Genomic DNA, 15,063 nt, shown 5'->3' with positions numbered 1-15,063 from the left:
AGAGAAAGATAGATAGAGAGAGAGAGAGAGAGAGAGAGAGAGAGAGAGAGAGAGAGAGAGAGAGAGAGAGAGAGAGAAAAAAAAGAAAGAAAGGGAAAGAGAAAAAGAAAGAGAGATAGAAAGAAAAGTGAGCAAGTGAGAGAGTGAGCGAGCGAGTATGAGAACGACGCCCAAGGTGCTAAGAGGGAACTTACATGTAGACGCAACTCTAAGGGTTCAAGTTTCAAGACGTAAACACGACAAAACAGCAACAGCCTTAAGGCTAATTCGGGGCTTAACTTATCTCCTTTACTTTCTTTTTTCTTTCCTTTTTGTAATAGCTACTCGTCGTTACATGCAATTTGCACATTCAGGATATTTTCCCTTCGTAAATTTTATGATTAGCCAATAAAGAAAAAGTATAGAGTCAAGAAACAGAGCCCCTGGCACTCGTTCCATTTTCGTTTCTCTCCATAATTATCGTTTTTCTTTCCTTCTTTTTTTTTTTTGTTCCTGTAAAAAAAAACATGACCATTTCGTCGTTCCAGTACAAAAAGCGACGACCATTTCAGACTGATTATGTGAACGGGTTTCGAGTGAAAGAGTTGCTTGCCACACGCAGTCTTGCGCTTGGTGATCGTCAGCTGTTTACACAATTTTGTTTGCTTGATTTTCAAGTGTCGGGATTAGAATGAGTGCTTCCCTTTCACGAGGAATTATATATGCAAGCTGGATACCACTCATTCTTGATTATTTGATTTTAGTGTAAATGATCATAAATGGATTCAATTGATATTGAATTCATTGTTTTTTTGCCGTTGATATTAAATTCATTGTTGTTGTTTTTTCAGTTGATATTAAATTCATTGTTGTTTTTTTCAGTTGATATTAAATTCATTGTCTTTTCTTTCAATTTGATATTAAATTCATTGTTTTTTTCAATTGATATTAAATTCATTGTTTTTTCTTTCAATTGGTATTAAATTCATTGTTTTTTCTTTCAATTGATATTAAATTCATTGTTTTTTTCTTTCAATTGATATTAAATTCATTGTTTTTTCTTTCAATTGATATTAAATTCATTGTTTTTTTTTCAATTGATATTAAATTCATTGTTTTTTCTTTCAATTGATATTAAATTCATTGTTTTTTCTTGCAATTGATATTAAATTCATTGTTTTTTTTCTCTCTCTCCCCCGCAGGTTATCTACAATGTACATTTAGAACCCGAGCACGTGGTTAAGAAGAGGAGTGTGGATCAGCCGCTTAGAATTTCACTTTACTATGATGATTCGGTCTATGGGTGAGTGTTCGTGTTGTTGTTGTTGTTGATGGTGTGTTTGTCCTTATTGATCTTCATGTCTTTTCTGTTGTTGTTTTCTGATTTTATGTAGTAATGGCATTTTTGTGATTTTAAAGAGTTGTGTAGATGTACACCCATTATTTAGCTAGTAATAATGGTAATTGGTGCTATGATAATAAATGTAATCATCATCATAATCATTTTCATCATCATCATCATCATCATCATCACCAACCGTCAATCATCCGGAATAACACAATTACGACAGTAGCGTAACATCAAGCAAATGCAATCACGCTTATGCAAGACACCCCCCCCCCGCCCCCTCAAAGCAACATCAACAGTGAAAAGTGAAGCACCAAGGCACCCACCCAATCTCGGGCCAGAAGGCACCACCACGAGTACAACAGCAGCGCCACAGTTTCCCATGTTCTAGTGGGCGCTGTGCCAACCGGACACAACAGCCCTGTCCCCTGTCGACCCCTCTTCCCCCTTCCCCCTTCCCCCTTCCTTCTCCTTCTCTTCCCCCTTTCGCCTTTCGCCTTTCGCCTCCTCCCCTTTGCCCCTCGTCTCGCCCCCCTCCTTCTTTTTTGCTTCTCCTTCTCTCCCCCCCCCCTTTCCCTTTTGTCTCGCTCCCCTTCTTTTTTTTTGGTTCTCCTTCTCTTCCCCCCCTCTTTCCCTTTCGTCTCGCCCCCCTTCCTTTTTGCTTCTCCTTCTCTTCCCCCCCCCCCTTTCCCTTTCGTCTCGCCCCCCTTCCTTTTTGCTTCTCATTCTCTTCCCCTCACCCCCTTTCCCACTCTTTCCCTTCTCCATCTCCTTCTCTTCCTCATTCATTAGCCTCCCCCATTCCCTATCCCCCCCTTCCAATTTCACCCCTCGCCCCCCTCCCTTTCCCTTCTCCACTTCTCCCCCATTGATCAACCTTCCCCCCTCTCCTCCACCCCTCCCCCTACCTTCCCATTGATCAACTCCCGCTCTTGCAGACACCCCCCACCCCCCTACCCCCATTCCTCTATTCTCTTCATCCTTCCACTGATTAATCCCTTGCTTGCGGTCCCCCCTACCTCCCCCCATCCTCCTCCTCCTCCTCTTGCTAACTACTTCCCGTCTTGTACCCCCTTCCCCCCTCCCCTCCCCCCGCAGCTAGCAATCAACTTCCTCGTCTGTGACTCCCCCCCCCTTTTTTTTCCTTCTGCTGACCAGCTCCCACACTTGTATCCCCACCCTCTTCCCCCAACTGACCAACCCCCCCCACTTATAACCCTCCCCCCCCTCTTTCCTCTCCCCCTTTTATTGATCAGCTCCCTCATTTGTATCCCCCCCTCCCCCTCCTCTCCTCCTTCCCGTCTGCTTACCGACTCTCACTAAGAACCCCCTCAACCCCCTACTGATCAACTCGTTTCTATCCTCCTCCTCTCCTCCTCCTCCTCCTCCTCCTCCTCCTCCCCTCCTCCTCCTCCTCCCCCCCTCCTCCCCCCCACCCCCCAAGATGGAAGCACTCTCTCTCTCCCACATTAACACCTGCCACTTCCATTTTCATTATGCATATATATTTTGCTTTTTAATTCAACGTAATCACATAGATAGTTGCTTATTTTTTTGTTTTGTTTGTGCTACATGTTGGATAAACAACTGATCAATCCCTTGCTTGTGGTCACCTCTCTCTCTCTCTCTCTCCTCCCCCCCCCTCTCTCTCCCCCCCGATTCAGGCGAAGAATGATCCAGTGAGAAGTGTATTGCACGTTTGGGGAGCCATATTGCATGATAAGAGCCGGTGCATGGTGCAACGACAGAGTTTATTCATTGTCTCCCCGGCTTTGGCAGGGGATTCGCAGTCGGCTCCTGTGAGATAGTGTTCCGGTCAGTCAGAATCCACACATAGGCCTACTTATCTTTTATTTTGCTGCTTTTCATATTGCTGTAACAATGATGATGTCGAGTGGTGACTGTTATATCATCACTATCATCATCTCCCACACCACCATCACCATCTTCATCTTCATCATTATCATCATCGTCATTATCATCATCATCATCATCTATTTTCATTGTCATTAGCATCGACGCCATCACGATATTACCATTATTATATTTATTTATTATCATTACCATTATTGTTATTGATATTATTATTATCATTATTATGATAATCATTATTACATTTATACTAATCACCTATATTCTTCCCCTTTGACAGGTTGTCAACAGAAAAATACGAGCTAATCCACGTAAGTACAAATTCATACTTTTTTTTCTTTTTCTCTTCTATATCAAACGAAATACCATATATAGATAGATAGATGTGTATGTATATATATTATATATAAATATAGATAGAGATAGATATCAAGTTCCTCATTGGTTGAAGTTGAAGTTATATTTGAGTTAAATTGACCGGAGAACTGACTGTTAGCAAGACAACGGTACGACCAGTTCTTGGGACCGTTGACAGGTCGTTGGTCACGCTGACAGTTATAATCTTCTTGAAATATGTTGCGTGATCAAAAATAGTTTAGAAGTAGTAGTAGTTATAGTGTGTCTGTATTGTATGATATTACTGTTGTTGTTGTCGTTATTATTATTATTATTATTGTTATTGTTATGATGATTATTATTATTGTAATGATAAAATAATAGTTATTATCATCATTGTTGTTGTTATTATTGGCATTATTGTTATTATCGGCATTATTGTTATTATCATTATTATTATTATTATTATTATTATTATTGCTACCACTACTAATACTGCTGTCTTATTATCATTCGTTATTATCATTATTGATTCTATTATCGTTGTTATAGTAATATATAATATAATATACAATATTGGTCAGAAATATTACGTATTATTTATTTCACGATTCAGTTATCGTTATCCCGATTACAGTATACCGTAAGCGGACGTAGACGATAACGCAATAAGAATCATCCAGTTACGAGAATCACATGATGACAGATTCTTGTAAACGGTGCTTTAGATTATCGAAAAGTCAGCATGATATTTTAGATAGAGAAATTTATCTTTGTATATATATGATGAATTTGTCTCGCCTGAGAACCGCCCGTGCACTTTTTTTTACGATAGCTAATAATTAGAGATATCTCAGACGTTTTTTTTTTTTTTCTTATAGTTATTGCACTGTACCAAATAACGTTACATTACATTACGGAAACCGACGCTACGCAATGTCAAAACAAAAGATAACTGTACAAAACATGAACAGCTAAGAAAGATAATAATAACAATAAGCAATAAATAAAATCGCATTTCTGCAAAATACTTCGTTGCAAACTAAACTCCAGCCTCATTCTGTATAGCAATCCCTTTGTGTTGCAGGAAACAGTAATGCCCTCAGCTGTATCATACTGGCAGCAGGCTCTAATGGTTCGGCGGACGGAGAGTGTTATTAGGCTGAACAGGTACGGTATATTTTCTTTATTCTTTCTTTTTTTTTTTTTTTTTTACTTTTTCTTGTGTTTTGTTTATATATTTGTTTGTTTTTTTCGTTTTCTTTTTCTTTTTCTTTTTCTTCGTCTTCTTCTTCTTCTCCTCGTCCTCGTCTCCTTTTCCTTCTTCTTTCTTCTCCTTCTCCTCGACTCCTTTTCCTTTTTCTTTCTTTTCCTCCTCCACCTTTTCCTTCTTCTTATCATTCTCCTCTTCCTCCACCTCCACCCTTTCCTTATTATTTTTATTCTCCTCCTCCTCCTCCTGCTTCTTCTTTATCTTCCCTTTTTTTGTCTTCTCCTTCTCCATCTTCTATTGGATCATCTTCTAGGTATAGTGCACAGACTTACCAGTTTTAACGACTGAATACCTTACGATATTTCCATACATAATAGAACCACTAACTTTTATTATTATCACCATCATCATTATAATCATAATTATAATTATTACTATTACTATTATTACTATTATTACTATTATTACTTCAGTCATTCATACTAACACAGCTTTTAAACTCGTCTTCTACCTACTAATTTCAAACCGCTAAATAACCTGAATATTGCAGGAGATGCGAGAAGAATCAGGTCTTTCTGATCAAAGGGGAACCACACCCCTTTTGCAAGAATAAGTGCGAGCAAGTGACGATGTGCGGTGAAGTACAGGTTCCAGAAGAGCACCTTCATGTAAGTACAGATGGTTGGGTAGTTTGGCTTGTTTAGGTATGTCGTTAGTATCTTCAATTAGGATTGTTTTTGTTGGGGGTGTTATCTTTGTGACTTTGTTAGGTGTGTTTGTTTGTTTGTTTGTTATTATTTTTTTTATTTCTTGTTGTTCTTCGGTTTATTATTATTATCAGTATTATTTTTTATTATTATTATCACCGTTATTTTATGGAAGAACTACCGATTACTTTAGTAAACACATTGAATGCCATGAACTTAATATTTCACCTTTATTCGCAATATTTGTATACATTTTGTTATACTTCTTTATCCCCACTTTTTTTTTTATCTAATCTAGTTTATATTCAACCAACATGACATCACATTCTTGTTAGTATCATTTACCCATCTGCATCATATTCTCCATTCTTCTCACTTTCCCGATCACCACCTCTTTGTTCCTATATTCTCTTCTTCCCCCCACTCACCCCCCCCCCATTCACCCATTCACCAACAGGCATGTCGGGTGTGCAATACCTTCGGGCAAAACTGCCACGAGGTAACGAAGGAGGTCGGAGAGGGCATTCCGGGAGCCGACTTCGTGTTCTACATCTCCGCCCTGGACACGGAGCGGTGTAAGAGAGGGTACACCGTGGCTTATGCCGCTCACTGCCAACAGGAGGCGGCGCTGGATAGGTGAGTGAGGCAGAGCGGGGGGGATTCGTGGGCGTGATGTGTGGGAGAGAGTGAATGGGGGTAGGGGTCGGGGTGTAGGGGTGGGAGTAGGGGTAGGGGTGTGTGGGGGGGATGGTGTGGGTGGTTAGGGGTGTGGGTGTGGGTGTGGGTGTGTTTTGGATTTTTGTGTGGGTGGTTGGGGTGTAAGCTGTAGGGAACTGCATGGACTGAAATGTTATTCACATGTTTTCGCTTTTGAATTCCGTAGGTTAGAAGCAAAGTTAATCCAATTAAGATAAATTCAGTTAGATTGTTGTATGCATTACTATTATCAAAAGTAGTAGTAGCAAGATTACCGTTATCATCACTTGTTACGTTGATAACCTTGCTTAACCTTAAGTAAGGCTATTGTTATCGTCACTTATTATTACGTTGATAACCTCACTTAACCTTATTTATCAAACTAATTTTCACATTTCTCTTTCTCTGCCGCAGACCAATTGCCGGCCACGCCAACCTGTGCCCAGGTTCCATCAGTACAAAAGTCCAAGAACTCGAGACTCTCATCTCCACCGTCAAACACGAGATTCTCCATGCCTTGGGATTTTCCATTTCGCTCTACGCGTTCTATCGAGACGACGATGGGAATCCGCTCACCAACCGGACGGAAAATGGAAAACCTATGTTGAACGAAGTGTAGGTTCTGAGATTTTTATTCGTGGGGTGGTGTTTTTTTTTTTTTTTTTTTTTTTCTTCTTCTTCTTTCTCGCTCTCACTTTTTCTTTCTTTTTTTTTCTTTTGGATGTGTGTTTTTCTTTTTTTTACATGAAGGGGTTTCATTTCTGTATATATATTTCTATGTATAAATATATATATACATATATATATATATATATATATATATATATAATATATATAATGAATGGTATATTTAAATAGGTGTGCTCACCGAAATAGATATGAAAATGTATCAAACCAAAATTTCAGTATACATACAGTTAATCAAGTAATTACAGTTATCCCCACAGCCTCAATAAATACAGTAATCAGTAGACTAAAACCCAATATCAGATGTTTTCAATATGCCATTTTGTTACAGACTTCAAGCCAGACAGTGGAGTGACCGCGTGATTAAACGTATACAAAGACCCAAGTGGCAAGTGCGCGGTGGTGTCACTTTGAAAGAAGTTAATATGGTTGTAACGCCGAGAGTGAGAGAAGAGGTGAGGATTCTTCTTTGACAGCTTTAATAGATGGATATTTTTGTGATATTATATGATTTATGTCTCAGGGTGATTGGTGTTATTTGGCGTCGTCACAAGGAAGGAGGGAATGAGCTAAATCCTTATCCATTTTGTCGACGGAAATGAATATTAGTAATATATTTTGTGAATAGATATGTATTCGTATTCATATAATGTTTCTATCAAGAGTATCTTTCTTTTCCCAGGTACGAAACCACTTCAATTGTCCAGATTTAGAGGGAGCGGAACTTGAAGACCAGGGACACGAAGGAACGGCTCTCACTCATTGGGAAAAAAGAGTGTTTGAAGTAAGTTTTGTATTCATAGGCGGTACATAAGTTCATTGATGGATATTTGCTATATGATGACCCCATGAGGTTTCTTTAACGAGGCCCTTTACATATCTTTATAACTCGTTATTATTAGAATCTGAAGTTTTTGTGGATGTTTTATGTGGGCAACATTTTTTTAAAAGTATGACTTGATATTTGCACTAAGAATGCTTATATAGTAAAAGTCATAATTCATATGAATGGATTCTTTGAAACCCGCTATTATAGGCTATTTTAATTGAGGTTAAGTCAGTAGTCAGGGCAGCTTAAATTTGAGTGAGGCCTTTAAGAGAATTGTGGATTATCTTCTAACAATGTTGTCTTGTCCTTCAGGAAGCTTCTCGTGTGTAGAGTCTTCTTTTCTGCCAATACAGATCATGTTTTTGTCACACTGTTTGTTTCACTCGAGAATGAATTGTCATTTTTTTGAAAGCTAGAATCTAAGTTAGATATACAATAAGTAGTCTTAACCGTATATTTACAATAACATTTTATTTCAAGAAAGACAAAAGGAAAACATAGGAATGACAGCTATGAACTTCGTACCAAAAGATGTACTCAAATATCTCCTTTTCCCTCCACAGAATGAAGCAATGACGGGCACACACACTCAGAATCCAGTCTATTCGAGAATCACCCTTGCCCTGATGGAGGACACGGGGTGGTATCGCGCAAACTACCATCTCGCTCAGCCTCTTAAGTGGGGGCGACACCTCGGATGCACCTTTGCGATGAGCAGCTGTAAAGAGTATATGGAAGAACAGACGAAGAAGTAGGTTGAACTTTTTCTTCACTTTTAAGAAAATGGCGTTTTCTGTGCCTGTGTGTATACGATAGTGAGAGTGAAGTTTGATGGTAATTCAGAGGCTTAATTTTACGATTTAGTAAATGAGGTGCTTTTTAATGGTGTTCTGATAATGGTATTAATATACTTGAATCATATTTTATGTTGACAAGTTTTCAAATGAAATGTTTCTTCTCAAACAGGGGGAAAAGTATACATCCTTTTTGCAACAAAGTCAAAAGGGATCCACTGGAAACAGACTGCACAGAAGACAGAAGCTCAGTTGCTTTATGCAATTTGATAGAACATAAAAATCAGTTACCACCACATTACCAGGTTAGTAATAGTTGAGTAGTTGAATGATTATCTTCTTAATTATTGTTTCTAATGATTTAGTCTGTTTTTTTTTTCATTATTAATTTGAATGTCTGTGTATATCCTTACTAGAGGACTTTCTACTAAGTCCATAAATAAAAAAATAGATGATAATGTTGCAACAATCACTAAGTAATAAGTCGAGAAATAAAAAACATCCCCCCCCCTCAATCCCAAGAACTTCGGTGCAATCCCACACGTACCCCTACATAAAGTGGGTCATTATGGCGGTTCGGTGGCTTTGGCGGATTACTGCCCTTACATCCAAGAGTTCACCTGGAAGAGTAAGGATGTTATTATCCGAGGATCCCACTGCCAGTTCGGCGAGAACAGTCCAGGTTTGTGCTGATGATTAGTTGCGTGGTTTGACTATGAGAAGAAAAAAAAAAGGTAGTTCATCTTAGACTGAATGTGATGGATTACATAATTTTTTAAAATGTGGTTTTAATTGTGTTTTCATTTTTGTTTCTCTGTGGGGAGAGAGGGCTTGCAAATGATTGGGAATAAACATCATTAAAAAGTTGCTTAACTCTTGGAGTATTGTTACAGAGTTATATACAGTCTCTTGAAAGCTTTCCATAATCCGTCGTCATTCCCGTAGATTTCTAGGATGAATTCTTGTAACATTTCAACACTCTAACTTTCAGATCCAGAGAGAAACTTCGCTCTTGAGTCGTACACAAAGGATAGCAAATGCTTCAACCAGCAGAAAGAATGGACAGAACGGAAGTGTTACAGCATACGCCAATGGCAGCACTGGGGTTCCGGCTGCTATCAGTACATGTGTGTTGATGGCAGATTACACATAATTGTTGCAAATCACACTTACACGTGCTATCATGCAAATCAAGTGAGTTGGTATGGGGTTCTCGAACCTCGTGCAGCTGAGTCTCAGGTTTAACCCTTTGACAGCTGTTTAGAGTCAATATTGTTTATTTTGATTGATAAATGTATGAGTTTTTGTTATTCTAAAAGTTTATTGTAAAAATAAGATTAAGCTGAATATGCATTACAAAGATGCAACAATTGGTGCAGCAAATACTTTACTCTGTATGTACTTTCAGGTCATAACAATATCCATCTTCCAAAATGGATGGCTACATGAAGGTGCCATCATTTGTCCTCCTTGTGAAGAAATTTGTGAGGTAAGGAGTTTAATGCCGTTCATCTTTGAAGGCTTGATATATGAAATGATTTCACAAAACAATCTTTTGCTTCTCTCTCTCTCTCTCTCTCTCTCTCTCTCTCTCTCTCTCTCTCTCTCTCTCTCTCTCTCTCTCTCTCTCTCTCTCTCTCTCTCTCTCTCTCTCTTTTTTTTCTCTCTCTCTCTCTTCTCTCTTCTCTCTTTCTCTCTTCTCTCTCTCTCTCTCTCTCTCTCTCTCTCTCTCTCTCTCTCTCTCTCTCTCTCTCTCTCTCTCTCTCTCTCTCTCTCTCTCTCTCTCTCTCTCTCTCACTCAAAGAAAGAAAATAAATAGACTGAAACATAAATAACAAAATTTTTAAATCTTATTTGTTTCCATTTCTCAGGAGGAAGACATGGTCTGCAAGAGAGGAACGGAGCCTCCCAAATCAGCTGATTATTATCGTGATCAGCTCTTATGCAAAGGCACCAGCTTGCAAGTCATACAGTCATTAATAGTACTTCCCATTTTATGTCATCTTTTCCAAACGTACATTTATTATTCCTTGAGATTCTGACCATAGATCCGGTAGTATATTGTATCTAGTTTTTTTTTCCATTCATTCCCTTTAAACCAGTTCATAAACCATATGTCATAACTGTTACAACCATTAGGTATAGAATCTTTGATATGTATATACAGTATAGCAAATTGTACTTTCATTGTTGGTAAAATGATAAAAAAAAGTGTTTGTGATTTAGTATATAATATTTCATAACTGGATATGAAAGCATGGACTGAAGCCTAGTGCTAGAACAGATGATAGACATTCTAGCAGTTGAAAAGTTGAGAGCGTGTTGCAGAAGGAGGAATTTGGTCAGGCAGTATTATTTGTCATTTCACTTTAGACCGATTCTCACAAAGTGTTGAATATCATCTTTCGTATGGGATCACTCTTATTCACAGTAGTTTTAATGTTATCATCCTTATTTCTCACATTCCCACGGTATTTTGCATATCCTCATCATTCCATCCATTTTGAATGCAGTGCATTACATTTTGTAAAAATGCCATTCTTTAAGCCCTTTTAATTTCGCTCTTCCTCGTTTTCCATTTTCACTCACTGTTTAGTGGTTTTCTTGCCATTACGAAGTGATTTATGATGTAAATATATCACTTTTATGTATGCTTTAGACTTTGAGGTTACGTATTTTTCTCCTCTTTTAACATCAGTAAATCCTATGGATTTGCTTATTCATTAGGTTTACGTAATAAGTAAAATCCTTTGGTAAATGAAACTCAGACGTATCATTCTATAACTTCATAAGGTCATGAAACATAGCAGAAATCAGAGGCAATGTTCACAGGCTCTTTAGAAAGTGAAGTGGTCATATCTTTCTCAACTCTTCATTACAAAAAAAAAATCAATTTTGCGAACTTTGAAATGTTGTGCTGATCTGTACATATTAGGAGCCTGCAACCTGATGCTGGTGCCTGAAAAAGGAACAGTTATTGTGCGCTGTGATAATTATTAGGTGATAATGTAGTCTGCAGATTTCCTTTAATTAAATTGTAGACAGTTATGCACAAGAATTATTTTTGTGCATCAGAATACCTCACAAATGTACAATAGAGGTTTAGGAAGAAAACCGTTTTGGTGAGCGCAAGAGTTGTATAATGAAATAAAGTAAATCAGCAGCTGGTTTGAGTGACTAAGTAACAGACATAAAACCCTAAAGCATGTGCTCAACAGTTACTCGTATTGCTCTGTTGCAAACCAGATCTGTAAGGTAAAGCTATATTTTTTTTAAGGAGTTTTTCCCCATAAGAGATTGTCACTCATTAGTTCATGCCTGTTGCCTATATTTATGTGGCCTCTTTGAATTCCTTGTGCTATTGTAATAATACTAGAAAAATGTCACAGAGATGTGACACGCAAGATCATGGTGTTTTTGTGTATATGATCGATGGATTTTTTTTTATGTATTAATTGTCTGTGATAATTATGTAAAGTCTTGTGATTTCTGTTGCAAGAGTGAGGAACTATGAAAAGATGATGGGAAAGAAAACAATGATAAAGGTTTTTATTTATTACAATATTGATTATCATTACTTACAAGATTAATTATAAAATTTTCCTTGTTAAAAGCACTTTAGTAATTTGAACGAGGGCAATTATTTACTATGTAATGTTTAAGTGCAATGTAATTTTTTTCTTATCAAGAAGTTAGCATACTTTTTTTTTTGTTTTTTTTTGTTAAAGCAGCAAGACAATCACAAAAGTTTATAATACAGTAAAATACTTTGTTGAATATAAAAGTTGCGATCATGACTCTTAGTTTGGAAATATTATCTTACAGAAGTGTAGTTAAAAAAAATACAAAATTTCTTTTCTTTAGATGTCACGTACTGGAAATGTATATTCTATGTTATTTGACACGAAACTGCTTTCTTGGCTGAAAATATTTAAGTGAACCACTGTACACTTTTGCATTTCATTGAATGTCCATTATATACTGAGCTTTGTGTGGTCAAATAATTAATTTAATAATAAGCTGCATTACAGTTTGCCAAATGTAAGACATACAGCTTTTGACTTAAGGGCTTTACAAGTGTCATGAGAATATAGAATAGAACAGAGAAAAAGAGAATACTTCGGTCATAGGATGAAGGTTCACATTATTTTAGAACGTATATTTTTAAAGCAGTTACTGGTGATGAAAGGAAAACGAAATCCAGATGTAAACTGTGAAGATGAATTTATAGGAAGTCTCAGGGTTGAAATCTTTGTATGTTATCATGGCAGAGTTTCCTTTGTGCTAATGGTGCAGTTTTATCACTGCCGTTGTCATGTCGTTATTAATTCCATTTATTTAGAAAAGTTTGTATACTGGAAAGTTCTTTTTAAAAACATTTGAAAGGCAACTTTAATGGAAAAGATAAGACCAGATATAAACACTGGCTCTAATAAATGAATGATTTTTAATTTTCATATGGTTCCAGATTGTATCACATTACCTTTCCAGATTTGTGAAATTTGATATCTGATATACATTCATGTTGAACTTTGGTATGTTAAAAGCATATATAAATGTTCAACAAAATTCTCCTATTACTGTATGTTCATTTGTAGGACTCCTTTGCCATAACAGAGTGTATGAAGAAGGCTGAAACTAGTCTGAAATTATCTCTGAAAAGCATCCCGTCCTCCAGCGAAACTTTCTCCTCCCTGCTCTGCCACATTCAGGTTATTTAGACATAGGTTCCGTGGGGAATCACAGACTGCGTAAGACTGTGATTTCTCCGCGTACATTTTTTACGAGGAATCACACCCCACTCATCCGACATGCATTTGGGATTCTCCTCGAAGCTATTTGGGGAGAATCGCGGACACACTTTATATCCTACATTCAGATGCGTTTTTCCTCAGAGATTTTGAGGAGAGCTAGAGGTCACTTATATCTACATACTACTGTGATTTTTTCCCTGTATGTTCGAAGGGGAATCGCAGACTCCTTACATGCTACTGTGATCTTCCTCATGGGTTTTAAAGGGAATAACACACATACTTCTGTGATTTTCCCGAAGTTAATTAAGGTATTTTTAAAATCCACTTCACGAAATCTAGGTAATAATTATTTAGTAAAGCATTTTAGTGCTTTTGTCAATTTGTGTATTTTTTTTTTTTTTTTTTTTTTTTGTATATGTGCAATTACTATCAGACTATGGAAAGTAATGTGATGTAACACATCATTTTATGTTTTATGCTGTTAGTCCATAAAAGCTACAGAAAGTTTGTGATATACATGAGGACATACTGTGTATCTCCTTCCTTCTCCTTTGTCCTCATATTTTTTGTTAGCTCAAAGCCTTAAAATGTTATATTTTAAGCTACAATAGACAGCACTTTGATATGCTAATTGTATGGTCTTTTATATTAAGTGTCCCATACATGCAGTCAGTGTTGGCCCTCCCACAGACTTTATTTGATAACTAACTCAAAACCTCTCTCTCTCCCTTTATTATCCAGTGTTTTTATTTATAAATTAAAAGAATTTTGCAAGTAGATTAAAGATGTCTTGAAAGAAGGAAATACCTTTTGATTGGAAAACTATATATATATAAACCTCAGTGTCAAACGCAGTTCTATGTTCATGTTTTAGGCTTTGTTTTTATTCATAGAAAAGACATATGATTTGTATGTTTTGTATATATTGTTTGTATTTATATGTATATGTATTAGTCTTTGTATATATTTTGTAAGTACTCACTGTGTTCAGGAACTGTAAAGGTTGTATATAAACTGATGAGGTAACAGTGTGTTTTTTTTAAGTAATCCTTTTAATTTTAAAAGAAAGAAAATCATATGACTATATTTCGATCCCATTTTTGACCAAGAATACTACTTTTTACTATATTATTAGAATGTGCCCCATATATGATCAGTAAAAATAATAACCTTGTCAAAATATAAAATGACCTGATTCAAATATTTTACTATCATTTACACTGCAAAAATGTTTACTTATCTGCCTTACATAAAGAAATCTGTGATATATCATTATTATCTTCAGATACAAAATTACAAATAAAACGAAATACAAAATTAGAAATGAAACGTAATAGTATTAAATGGAAACTTACATGAAAGAACTTTTGGATCTAATACAAACTAGCAAATTAGGTAAATATTTATGGAACCAGTCAGCTTCGTTTGTGGCTTTATGTAAAAAGACAGAAGGAGGGAGTGAAACAGTCAAACAGCTGACATGGTATCAGTAATGGAGGAGAATACTTAAAACTTGCTGCTTGGCTGATATGGTATAAATACAGTTAAATGTTGTACGCTGCAATGCAAGGGCGTTACCACTAAGAAATATTTGTATGTTTGAATAGTCAACAGGTCATATCAGATTCAAATGAGGACTTAATATGATATAGTGAAGGTAATGTCTAAGATATTACGGATCTGATTCAAGACCTTGTTAAACTAATGGGATTTTCGTTGGAATATTGTCTAAACTTAACATGTATAGAGTCCCCATTTAGAGGACATAGCTAGACAGATGAGCACCAACTTCAACGGACATGATCTACGAATAAATGCCGAAGAAAATAAAGCAACAATAATAGGTAC

The 15,063-nt window shown here is 36.7% G+C and overlaps 1 protein-coding gene across 1 annotated transcript in view; it reads left to right on the top strand.

Moving 5' to 3' along the window:
• Invadolysin (leishmanolysin-like peptidase, invadolysin) overlaps positions 1 to 14,238 on the top strand; it is a 186,780-nt gene extending 172,542 nt beyond the window's left edge. The window contains exons 2-15 of the mRNA XM_043017892.2: positions 1,182 to 1,282; positions 3,480 to 3,510; positions 4,623 to 4,705; positions 5,299 to 5,416; positions 5,913 to 6,091; positions 6,566 to 6,766; positions 7,170 to 7,293; positions 7,521 to 7,622; positions 8,231 to 8,418; positions 8,634 to 8,766; positions 8,984 to 9,143; positions 9,453 to 9,655; positions 9,870 to 9,950; positions 10,333 to 14,238. Coding sequence (XP_042873826.1) covers positions 1,182 to 1,282; positions 3,480 to 3,510; positions 4,623 to 4,705; positions 5,299 to 5,416; positions 5,913 to 6,091; positions 6,566 to 6,766; positions 7,170 to 7,293; positions 7,521 to 7,622; positions 8,231 to 8,418; positions 8,634 to 8,766; positions 8,984 to 9,143; positions 9,453 to 9,655; positions 9,870 to 9,950; positions 10,333 to 10,503 — 1,875 coding nt within the window. The 3' untranslated portion in view covers positions 10,504 to 14,238. The remainder of the gene's footprint in view (positions 1 to 1,181; positions 1,283 to 3,479; positions 3,511 to 4,622; positions 4,706 to 5,298; positions 5,417 to 5,912; positions 6,092 to 6,565; positions 6,767 to 7,169; positions 7,294 to 7,520; positions 7,623 to 8,230; positions 8,419 to 8,633; positions 8,767 to 8,983; positions 9,144 to 9,452; positions 9,656 to 9,869; positions 9,951 to 10,332) is intronic.
• Positions 14,239 to 15,063: the final 825 nt, after the last annotated feature.

The sequence above is a fragment of the Penaeus japonicus genome, unplaced genomic scaffold, assembly GCF_977035675.1.
Source record: "Penaeus japonicus unplaced genomic scaffold, GWHDUDI00000001_assembly GWHDUDI00000015, whole genome shotgun sequence".
NCBI classification, from domain to species: Eukaryota; Metazoa; Arthropoda; class Malacostraca; order Decapoda; family Penaeidae; genus Penaeus; species Penaeus japonicus.
The sequence above is the reverse complement of the archived record's forward strand: the minus strand, read 5'-3'. Positions and strand labels throughout refer to the sequence as shown.